Raw genomic sequence first — 12,478 nt, 5'->3', positions numbered from 1 at the left:
CAGTCTGTAATTCTTCCGTGTGCGTGTGTGTTTGAAAGACTACACATGACATAAACTAGATTAATATTCCATGAATGAGCCATCCATGACGACGTTCTGACGTCAACAGCGCTATTCTCGCGATACTTGGAAACACATGGCCGCGCTCTGTGTTTACAACTTCTGAAGAGCTGGTGAATGAAACGAAGCTCTTAAGTAGAAGAACATCATAGAGTTCTCCATGTTAGACGAAATCACCGAGATTAGTTGAAGCCTTGACACCGTTGAGAAGAAACGTGGTCACAGCTAAACTGCGAACAGAACAAAGCGCCAGACAAGCTACACACAGGTAACCGATATTAAAAAAAAAACAGACAGCTAGCAAAGGGTAATGCTAACGAGAGCTTGTTGCGATCTCTGTTGTGGACCAACGGTTAAAGGAAATTGAAGTATTTTGCGCTCTTTCTCAAATTCATTGAAGATATACCGATAGAACTGAAACGGGCCGTGCAGTATGTAAAGTTTTTAAGGTCTTGTGATGCAATGTGCACCACTCACGTGCAAAATGAGCACAATTTACATGTATGCTAGTTTGGAGAGGTTGGCAAGTCACGACTAGCCACAGGTGTCTGCTGGTTGTCACAACTAATTTGGTGTCTGTTACGTACTGCTTTAAACTAGAAAGGGCTTTTCTGACAGGTTTTTAAAAGTCCTCACATACACTTGCGACTGTGTTTCCCATCTTCGTGCATCACTGTTCTCATTTTCCCCAGGCTAGTGAGTGCTGTGATGTCCTCGACCCCCAGCAGACTCAAACACCCACACTGCAGGAAGAAGCACTATCCTAGTAGCACTTATCTCACCCACGTCTGACAGGCCACCATTGGTCACAAGGCAAGTGTACATACAGGTAGAGGACTTAACAGAAGAGACTGATTCACAAAGAGGTATGTCTGACTCGGCTGGGGCCAGTGAAAGTGGAGGTGTGGCGGGTGCGGGACAGGATGCCGAAGCAGATAATGAGCCTCCTCAACAGGTCCAAACTTTACATGAATTGGAATGCTTAGAGGCAGGAGAGACCTCAGAGGAAGGGGCCCCTCCAGCTCCCAAGCGGACCAAACTAAGCGAGGAGGAACAGGACCTGGGACAGTCTGCAGAGCCTGATGAGAGACCTGGAGAAACGGCAGGACAGACCGGCTTGCCACAAGAAGAGCCAGCCGCACAAAGTACCTCTTTGATTTCATTTTAGGTTTTCTTATCTTATAAGAGATGATAATTCAAGGTCAGAATAATTAATAGGCAAATTTATTGTTTGATTCTAGAATCAGGTGAGCCGCTACAATGTGAACGGGAGAGTCAAGGAGAGAAAGAAGTGCCTGTCATTGGAGGAGGTGAAGGTGAATGCCATCAGAATGGAGATGGAAGGTATGGTGCTGTCTTAGAAGAAGGCAAAGCGACAGAAGAAGAGGAGGATCACAATGCTAACGGATCTACAGACAGTCCTGTTGAAGCCCAGCAGTAAGTGAAGACAAATCAGGTTTATTTTTAACCGCGGTGTCCACATACCTTGGTGTAAACATGCAGTAGGCAGAATATCAAGTGAGCTATTTTGAGCTGGCAGTGGGGATGTGGGGGTGGGGGGTGCTGTCATCCTGTGATGAGGATTAGTTAAACACATTTGTGCAACAGAAGAAAAAAAAACTTATGATCTTTCTTTTGACCTGTTTGTACCTTATTTGGGCCACTTGCTACTTTTCATACAGTATCTAGCAGATCAGTGGTTCCTGGTGAAATGGTTAAATTTGCCATCCCTCTCTGGCTTTTTCCAAGCTAACACTACTTTATATAAATCAACAGTCTTGTCCAATGCTAGAATGTTTTTTATTGACTGACATTAAACCGAGAAAAGATTTTATTTGTATTAATTCACATTCATTTATATCATCATTTCTAATAAGTGCAGTGGATACATTTGGTTCTCTGTTTTCAGTTCATTGACCATGTACCTGTTGTTGTCTCTCTCACTTCCAGGCTCGGATTGGAGTTTACCCAGAAACCCCAAATGCTGACTGGCTCCTGGACTGAGTATGCCAGCATCCCAGAGAATTACCTTAAAGGCTGCAAATGGTAATCTCATCTAATAACAACATGAGACTGAATCCAGAATGGATGAGGTTTTTACTAAGAGCAAAAGCAGCTTTATTACCCCTCTTGAACCGCAGGCACTTTTCTCAATTACTTAGAAACCCAAGGCTTGTTATTTAGGTAAAAAGGTGGTAGTCAGTTCATTGCAGCTCCTTGGTACGACCTGAAAAACACACCAGTCTGTGCGTTTGAAGGAACCCCGCAGAGCAAGAGTACTATCATCATTCATCATGCTGTAATTGACATTGTTGCACCTTCCCTATGTGGAGGGAAGTTGTATAGCTTGGGGATTAAATGTATATTATTATGTTTAGAACAACCTAGAGCAAAGGCAGTGGCTGATATGTATGTACCCTTAATATAGCCATAGCATAAGTCCAGAGATTATACCCACTAGTAGGAGATATATATAAAATATACACACAATTATTGAAAGCACTAAACTAAGTAATCACTATGTTACAGGAACATATGGCATAAAAAGATTTAGATTTAGCTTTCTGGTGAATGTATACCATGGTTTGGGATTGTTATGGGGAATCCGCTCAGCAAATAAAATGGTCTGACTGATACAGCAAATAGTTTGATATCAGGCCAGCATATTTTTTTAAATGGCCCTTTTCAACCAACACAAACTTGGTGTTAGTGTTGAACTGGTGCTTAAATCAGTTCAATAATGGTTCAACCTGCAAACCTTTTAAAAACTGCTTTGCTTTTGCACAGGCTACAGAGCCTCCGACGAGTCACTTCATTACGTCAGTTTATATGTTGCCTTCCACACCAATGCTATCACTTAGCAAAGCCACAAGTATTAGAATCGGAGGCAATTGCCATGTGTGTTTCTTTAAAAAGCCCTCCCACAGAGATGATCAAGTTAGTGTAGTCATAATAAGAAGAGAAAATGTTCACCTCAACTACTGTCCAAAGTTTAGGGTACAGATAAATATTAAATCAGCTGTTTGATTAGCTGGCTGATTAGCATCTGTCACACACTATTGGCATTCTGCAAAAATATAAAGGTCAGCAATAAACAATCTGTAAAACTCATTCTCATCTCCATATATCTTAAGAACAGTTTTTGGTTGTTCACCATTTGTTTGCCACCCCATATCTCCTCCGGTTCACATTTCCACTGTGTGCTCCATAGAGATGTCTTGTTCAGTGTCATGTGTGGGTCAGTAGAGCAGAAGTGCCTGTTGAAAGGCTCCAAACACTGTGGTGGAAGTGCTTATGGATGTTGTGTCACATTGCAATAATTTTAGATGGCTTTTGAGACTATAAAAATATAGAAATTCCACCTGTCAAAGTGGCTAGTGGGAGTGACTTTTTTTTAACTTGCCACTGCTGAAACTCACTTTTATTTGTTGGATTGGCGAGTGTTAACGTCAAGCTCTGGTGTGTGACATGAAGGGCAGTAATTGTTCTACTAAATGACTGGAAGAAAATAATTTCCCCTTCTGTTCAAATGAAGTTAAAGGATTATGGGTTATTTACTTCATGATCATGGTTCTTAGAACTGTCAAAAGTGCTAACAGAATTGTTCGCTGTCATGCTCGTTATCATGATCTTATGATCAAGCTAAATGAATTTCTTGATGGGTATTATACTAATTTTACTACAAACTGTCTTAGTATAACACAAATGTAGCTGATTTAAATCACTTTGAATGTGGCATGGTTGTTTGTCAGACAGGCTGATCTGAATATTTCAGAAACTGCTTGTCTTTTCATGCAATTTGAATGCTTTTTTTCTTGCTTATTCTTTTCTTCAAAAACTTAGGAGAAAGGAATTAACACAGTTAGATGTGAAGTGTCTTTCACTTCCAATTTCCACACTGAAGAAGCAAGAGTACTTGTAGTTTTCTGTTGACATCTTCATTCTGCCTGTCCACAATTAGGGCCCCTGATGGTTCCTGTATCCTGACAAACAGTGCAGACAACGTACTTCGTGTGTACAACCTCCCTCCAGAGATTTACAGCTACAACTGGGACTTGCTTCGTGAGATGGTGAGCACATTTAGGTTAACAGTAGTGTCTCTTCTAATATTTGAGTAGATGATAAAGAAGTATCACACTTGATGGCAACACCTAAAAACCTTAAGCATTAATAGAGCATTGTATTGGCCAAAAGTACATACATAAACACAGTGTAATTCTTTGTAAATTCCAAATAGTTCCTTGGTTACACCTATCAGGCCCATATCTGCAGCATTAGTCACTTTCTTCCACAAAACACTGAAGTACAAGAGTTAAATGTCAGGTCAGTTTCATCAAAAACTCATGTTGCTTGAACAGAGTTGAAATAAAATCCCAGGAATGCACTTGTTGTGGCTCATTGAGACTCTCATTCTCCAAACCTGGGTGCAGTTGATAAAGTTTAATTGAGTTAAATTATGTTGGGCATTTCTGCTTACAAATGAATTCAGTCCTAATATTGTTTATTTTTATTAAACAGAGAGAACAAGACATATTTCTATACTGTTGGTGTGTGTTGTGCATCACTGTAGATTTCTTTAAAGGAGGTCACTAACTGGGTGTGTGTTGTCAGACATTATGCAAACTGTATGTTGTTGTGTTATTCCACTGAAGAAGGAAAACAAAATATTTCTCCCAATATAAGCCAGCAGCTCAAGAATGTATTACTGAAGATTAGACAGTTCGATTAAAATAAGCATTCTGCCTTTTAGGTTTTGGGAAATATCAAGAGACTAGCCAATCTCTTAATTGTATTGCAGGCTGGTAGATGGGGATCAGTGAACAAAAATAATTGAAATATAATCCATTTTCAGCCATTATGGAGATCTCTGTCTCTGTGAAAAGGGTAGAAAAGTGAGCTTACATTGCTCAATTTCTCTTATTCTTCCACTGAAAAATGATACAAGGAATAGTATGTGAAAGTGGCTTTCAGCAGCAGCATTAGCACTAGTAGATTGCAGGGGCAGTTGACTTTGTGCCTTACTGCCTCCTTTTCTGTCCATTTGTGGCAGAGTCCAGTGCTGCGGATGGCGGAGGGAGACACCATCTATGACTACTGTTGGTATCCCAAAATGAACTCTATGGATCCAGATACATGCTTGTGAGTTCAACTTGATTTTTACCAGACTATTCCCTAAGCCCCAGCTTTTAACAGGTGGCTAGATGAAATGTTCATTTTGAAGGGCAGCCTGCCAGGTAGTGCAGGGTGTATACACAGAAAGTTTGGCCTGTTGTTTATGGAGGCTAGTGTCCGTCAGTGACTGATGGTTTTAATCTAACTCTCACAGCCGGGGACTGTGGGTTTGGCTAACATTTTCCCTGTGCTTGAGCTGCTCTAATAGACAGTAATAGATATTGTTGTTTGATTGTGACTCATTCTTTAAACCCAGTGGTATTTGCACTCGTTGCTGGAGCTGGCTGCCTGCATGGAGAGAAGCTGTAAAAGCTTTCTGATGTGTCTCATTAGAAGTGAAGAGTTGGCCTTCGTCTTGTCTGCATCTGCCTCCATCGCAGTCCGCTCTGCTGTTTGAGGCCCATGGTGCTTTTCAGCATGATTGAGCCCACTAACAGGATTCTGGAGCCCAGACAACACCTAAGGGCCTTATGATACCCTGACTTGGGGCTTCTCTTTTCATCTTGTTCTCCTCTTTTTTTACCGTGTGTGCAGGAGTGTGTTCCCGCAGGCTTTTAAAATGTGGTAATTATGACATCACTGTGATTGTTGCTTGTGCTGCGAAGCAGAGCCAACATCAGGAACACCCAGCCGTAACTGTGGAGAATGCAGATCTTCTGTTGTGAGAGAGGTAGAGCTCTGCTAATGAGTTGAGGTCAGGCTGCCAACAGTTTGCACTGTGTATACCCGCAGCTCCCATCATCCTCCAGTTATAGCCTCCACCCTTGGACAGATCTGTCTAATCAAGGCATAGCATTGGCACCACTCCACCCTGACACCAGACAGTTTTCGTTGGCTAAAAGGAGGGGGATGAGGGGGTCGGGAGCTGGACATCCTAAGATGAATGTAGTATAAACAGGGAACGATCAACAAATGACTTGTGGACAATGAACCTCTTGAGTCCTTGTGTGTATCTGTGCAAAGACCTGCCTGTCATGACAATCAGTATGCCAGTAGGAGCTTACAGCAGATACGTTTGATCATCTTCTGATCCTTCCCACATATCAGAGAGGAGATCCTGCAGAGCACAGACAGGTGGTCAAACAAGCTCAGAGTAGGGCTGAGACAGCCACATAAAAGCTCATGTTTATCATTATTAAACACATCTACACAAGCTTATTTTCCCAAACCCTTTTCTGTCCCTTTTCATTCTCCCTTTTTACACATCCTGCATTTAGTTTCTCATTTCCCCCCCAGTGCTTCTTGAACTCTCCGTCTGCCTAAAGCTGCATGTTGTTGATGCCCCCCCCCCCCGTAGAGAGGGAATAAGGGCCCCTGTTATGGCTCGGTTAAGTTGCACTGAGTTCTAGGCGTCACTCCAAGCTAGCAGCAGTCTAGCATTATAATTGGGCATTTCCCCGCTCTGGAATAAAGCTGCAACTCGGAGGGGCCATAACAGAACGCAGCAGTAGCGGTGGGGGCTAATTTCTTTTGTCTAATTGAGCCACAGTGATGTTTCTGCATTTGTTCAGTGCCTAATAATCAGAGTTTAAAAAGGCACGGCTCAGTCTTTGGCCCTGGTTTGAATCGATAAGAATGTGCTCCGGTCTTGTCTCCATAATGAGGCGTAGCACAGTGCCTGGTATTTGTTTTGATGCCTTGATATATTCAGGTGGATGTGGTGAAGTAGAGGTCAGGAACAGGAAAATTAATCAAACAAGAAGGTTTTTGGTCATAAATAATGTATGTTTCACAACATTCTCAATTGCCCATTTAAATTGGTTTTGTATCCTTTGAGAACTTTATTTCATTTTACTAGTTTCATGTTCATGTGCACTACTTGCTCACTGCACACAAAGTATGTTTTTATGTTAACACCTAGCTGTATAAAGATTTTCCTCAGGGATTTATTACCTTCTGCTGTCTCTCAGTCTTTTTCTTTTCACTTTCTCTTTTCCTCTTCTCCCTCTTCCATTCTGTCTGTGTGTCTTTCCTCTCACTCCTCTTCTGCAGTCTAGCCAGCAGTAGCCGTGACAACCCAGTCCACATATGGGATGCGTTTTATGGGGAGGTGCGAGCCAGTTTCCGCCCGTACAATCACCTTGATGAGCTCACAGCAGCTCACTCCCTTTGCTTCTCACCTGATGGTACTCAGCTTTACTGCGGCTTTGACAAAACTGTCAGAGTCTTTTACACTGAGCGTCCTGGAAGAGACTGTGAGGAGCGACCCACTGTAGGTCAGTCCTTTTCTGCTTTCACAGCTTAAAGTATTATCCTGCTTAGGTTATTAGCTTAATGACACAAAACTATAACATTTGATCGAAAGCTATGCTGAATCTGCTTATCATTTGTTCATTTGTTGTTCAAAATAAAAACAAGAATAAATGTTTTTCAATACTTGTTTTTGAAATCATCATGAAAAAAATGGATACATGCTTGTTTTTCTGATTTTGTGCTCAAATGGAAAAATAGGTAAACATATAACACAACACTTAAATTCCAAAAAGTGATTTTTTTTTATTTACTTATTTTTATTACATGCTGGTAGCATTTTTTATAAAATTCCTTTGATGTTCTAGTCAAGGAAATGTCAAAATCAAGCACTAGGGAGTAAACTTTCACAGGCAAGAGGTTATCTCAGAATGATTTTACTGCTAAATCTAACACCAAGTGACTGCTGGTAAGTTATCAGGTGAAATAAGCTGTGTAGAGAAGTAACAGTAAGGAAAACTTGAAATTTTAAAGACCATTTTACACTCTTTTCTGTGACTGGAATAGCAATATATTAAATGTAAATGCTTCATAAACGAGGTAGAAAACTATTGTTTGCCAGGATATGATGACGTTAATGACATATTATCAATTTGTTAAAAATGACAAATGATAAAGAGAAAATTATGAGCTCCATAAAATGCACATTCCCACTTCATAGCAGGGACTTTGCGAATGTCCTTGAATGACAGAATTTTCAACAAACAATAATTTGCAGAAGAATTGCTTTCACAAGCTATGTTATGGCAAAATAAAACCCTGATGAATAATAAATAAAGGAGGAAAGTATGATGCGTTTTTTTTTGGATTCAGCAGGCTGCTGATTAACAGTCGACTGTGACATCGCACAGGCAGCTACAGTTTTTATTCATGTAATTCTGACAAATGACAACTACTTACTACTTTATTATGGTAACTTTTATGTGTGTCACCTACTGGTAGAACTGATCTTTGAAACAAATGGGTTTAAAAAAAAAAAATAATTTAGCTTTCATATCTTTAACATTTATTTAAACATTGTGCCATGGTGCGTAGGATGAGAGGTTAGTTTAAAGTCGACAACAATCAAACCTGCTAGCAAATGCAGAATGCCTGAAATAGGGCTTCTTTTTTTTTTAAATAATTCGTAAACCTCACTATTGCTGTGCTGGCAGCTTGACATCCTGCTCTGGTGGATCATTGATGTTTGTGGTTTCTGTCGTGTTTTGCTCCCTTAGCTCTGCTCAATAACTAATAACTGCAAATTATTGAGAAATGTGTGGTCAGTCTGAAATACATGTTATGCGATACACGTGAGGATGGTGCCAAGCCCTTGCTTCTGCCCCATATGTGCTAAGAGCTTTTTCAGAGTGAGAATGAGGATGATTTGGAACGGACTGAGGCGCCAAAAAAAAAAAAACCTGATGATCCAAATGTGAGTTTGTATGTGCATGGATGAGTTGTGTTTTCCTCTCAGGCATGTAATCAGAAATGTAGCAGCTGCCAAGAAGTCAACTTTGAGTTGAAGTGATTGGGAGTTGCGTGTTGTGAACCTTTTTTAAATTCTGTAAGTGGTTCCAAATGCCTCTCTCTTGTCTTCACTGCAGTGAAGAAGCAGGGCCAAAGTGGCATCATCTCCTGCTTTGGCTTCAGTCCTTGCCAGTCTGTTTATGCCTGTGGCTCTTACTCCCGCTGCGCTGGCCTCTACTCTTGCCAAGACGGCACCCTGCTGGCTCTGCTGCCGACCCGTCACCACGGAGGCCTCACCCATCTGCTCTTCTCCCCTGATGGCAACTACCTGTACACTGGAGGGCGCAAGGTGAACACATGCATTCACACTTAATTGAGCAAGCGTGCCGAAAGAGACCTGAAGGTAATAATACTGCTTTGTTTGAGTCGTCACACACCCTCAACCATTAGTAGGCTTTGTGTGTGAAGCCATTGACTTTGCTTTGTGGCATTGAGAAATTATTTTGCACGAGTGATATCAGGAGCTTTATTTATGTCAGTTTGTAATTAATCTGCAATCTAAGCAGTGGTGTCCTCAAGTTTATAGTTTTTTAACGTTGTTTCACACGGGTGCTGTAGAGGTTTATGTGAGGACCTGCATCCATTGGATTTGTATATTGGGTTTTTCCAGTTGTAAATTATCGTTCCAGTATCACTGTCGGTTCTTTATGAAAGGGGGGGAATTATTTGTTTCCATTGTTGTTTCGGTGGTCTTATTGAACTTTTTTTTTAAGGTTTCAGATGTGGTTTTGGAATAGCTTTAGAATATGTGTTTCAGATGTTTTTGGAAGATTTATATTTACCAGATATTTTATTTTTTATTTTTTCTGTATGTAAGCTATGTGCCTATCTTAGTAATTTTTTCTTTTTCAAAAGAAATATTCCATTACATCAAATTGTGCAACCAAGTAATTAACAATTTTAGCAGAACCCTTTTTTTTTTTCATTTGCAACAATAAAATTCATATTACCTTTTTAATGGCAGGTTTTCGAAAGCAAAACAGAATATAGTGTGCTGAAGAATGGACAATACTTTATGTATTCTTTATTACTTAATTCTTTACTACTTTATTCTTTATTACTTTAATTATAATTTTATCTGGTTATTGTATTTGATAGATTTTTAATATGCTCTTAATATAGATTTACCACATGTAATAAATAGAAATTGAAAATCTGGGTACATAAAAACCAAAACTACCAGTGTAACAGAAAAACGTGGTGTGTATGTAGGATCCAGAAATCCTGTGCTGGGACCTAAGGGAGCCAGGCAAGGTTGTGTTTTCGTTTAAGAGGAATGTGGCCACTAACCAGCGCATCTACTTTGACTTGGACCAGTAAGTTTACTTCACTACCAAAGGTTTGGTTCATTGACGTGTGTTCCTAAAATCTATTATAAATGTATACATCTGTTTTCCACTGGTGTTTGTATTTATATCTATGTATAAAGGTCGGGCAGGTACCTGTTGAGTGGTGACACAGAGGGAGTGGTGTTAGTGTGGGACACCCAGACAACTCCCCCTGATGGTGATGAGGAACTACTCCAACCTCAGCTCAGGTTCCAGGCCCACTGGGATTGCACCAACGGCATCAGGTATAATGGTTCAAATGATAACTTGTTCCGTTCGCAGAAGACATGTAACTACAATAAGTTAGAGCTGAGCACCATCACTGGGTTTGTTTTTGACATAATTACTTGATAGGACTCTAAGGGCTCAACAATAATTTCACAAACTAAATCTAAACGTGCAATCTAAACTCTACTGCTGGAAGATTGTCACAAACTATGCACCCTAATGAAGAAACATATTAAACTGGGGTGGATCAAATAGCAGAACAACTGTTAGTAATACGTCAATCATGTCCTGTGACTGTTTATTAACAAATCACCCAAAATATTAAAGAAAAAGAAGAAGCTGCTTCTAGTTTCAGCTTTAATATTACACAACATGTTTTTTTTCTGAGAACAGGGAACTAAAACCATAGCATTTGTGTGTATTTATGAAAACAAATGGAGCAAACTGCTCCAAGTAGCATTTGTGGAAATTTAATGTTGCATTTTGTGTAGGAGTAACTGCAGAACTAACATCATAGCAGTTAATGGACTAGATATGCATAGAAACTTTGAAATTTATAATCTAAAGTCATGAAATTATATTTAGCACTGTGAACTTATTTCCTCAGTGTTACATAATTGTATTTCAAATTGAAATGTTGCAGTGAGAAATGTGGGATTCACACTTATCTATCTTTTTTTTTTTCACCCCTCATTTCTTTTCTTTCTTTTATTCCTGTTATTCCAGTGTTCATCCCTTTATGCCATTATTGGCAACCTCCAGTGGCCAGCGGCAGTTCCCGTGGCCAGGCGACAGTGAGGGTGAGTCAGGCTCTGATGGCGAGGGTACTGAAGCTGTTACTTCACCACAGGAGATCCGTCAGGACAACACTCTGAGTCTGTGGTGGGCCGGACCACTTGGCCCGGCTGCAGAGGGGACCACGGAGCAAAGCACAGTGGTGCTGGATGCTTGAATTTGTTAGCCGAAGTTTTTTCAATCAGTAACATGATGTCCCAAGATGGGAAAGTATAACTGTGTCATTTTTAAATGAATGAAAAGAATTAAACACATACAGCCCAAATAAATTTATCACATATATCCTGCAAGTTTACAGATTCAGAATTCTGCAGTTAACCTTCAATGATTCACCATTGTTCTGATGCCTCTTTGATAATTACAGGTTGTAGCTCCATGCCAAGACAGTTGTCAATACAAAATGGATGGAGGTTTTGTTTAAAACCAAATGTAGGTTGAGACAAACAATGGGCTGAATTAAAAACTGGGTTAGGGCACAAACTTTTTTTTTTTTTTTTTTTGTTCTACATTTACATGCCCATATCTATCAATCGGACAGTGAATAGAAAATCAAATTTCCGGCACTCAAGTGAATGGTAAAAATGTAAAACGTTTTCTTACATTTTTTTTTTTTTTAAAGATCAAATATAATGAATCTTTGACATGACTTAGCATATTCAATGGTGATACTTTCTGTATTAGATACATTTGAATTACCTGAAAGACTTGGCTAAGCAGCCTAGCATCTCTCTACTGATCACACCCCCAATCTGACTTGTATCTGTGGGAGTGTTGGCTTACGTGTGTGTGGCTGTGATGCTGCCCCAGAGATTCCTAACTGCTACAGTTACAATAAGTGCCATTTGTTCTTGAGCTTTGCTTTTGTAAACTGATGAGACTCGTGTTTTTACCTTCGTTTTTAAAACAAGTCATTGTGACACTCTGTGCATGCCCATCTAAAATGTCTATTTTTGTAAAGCCATGATGGTAGTAACATTTTTTGAATGTATACTTTGTACGCAGATTATGGTAACTTCATAGCGATCTGTCAAAGTCTTTAATTATTGGGTGCACATTGAACATTTTTTATTTTTATTTTTTGTTTCCCTACAGATTCTGCTCCGATTACATTTGTACCTGTGAGTGGTAACGTGCAA

General features: G+C 39.9%; 1 protein-coding gene across 1 annotated transcript; it reads left to right on the top strand.

The window, feature by feature from the left end:
* The first annotated feature begins 131 nt into the window (after nucleotides 1-131).
* On the top strand, nucleotides 132-11,960 carry wrap53 (WD repeat containing, antisense to TP53). The gene is made up of 11 exons (XM_067524973.1): nucleotides 132-328; nucleotides 753-1,205; nucleotides 1,302-1,497; nucleotides 2,011-2,106; nucleotides 4,022-4,130; nucleotides 5,111-5,199; nucleotides 7,225-7,448; nucleotides 9,069-9,280; nucleotides 10,204-10,307; nucleotides 10,421-10,564; nucleotides 11,274-11,960. The coding sequence occupies exons 2-11, from the start codon at nucleotides 929-931 to the stop codon at nucleotides 11,497-11,499; spliced, it is 1,677 nt and encodes a 558-aa protein (XP_067381074.1). The 5' UTR covers nucleotides 132-328; nucleotides 753-928; the 3' UTR covers nucleotides 11,500-11,960.
* Nucleotides 11,961-12,478: the final 518 nt, after the last annotated feature.

Source organism: Channa argus, chromosome 12 (genome assembly GCF_033026475.1).
Source record: "Channa argus isolate prfri chromosome 12, Channa argus male v1.0, whole genome shotgun sequence".
Taxonomy (NCBI): Eukaryota; Metazoa; Chordata; class Actinopteri; order Anabantiformes; family Channidae; genus Channa; species Channa argus.
The sequence above is the reverse complement of the archived record's forward strand: the minus strand, read 5'-3'. Positions and strand labels throughout refer to the sequence as shown.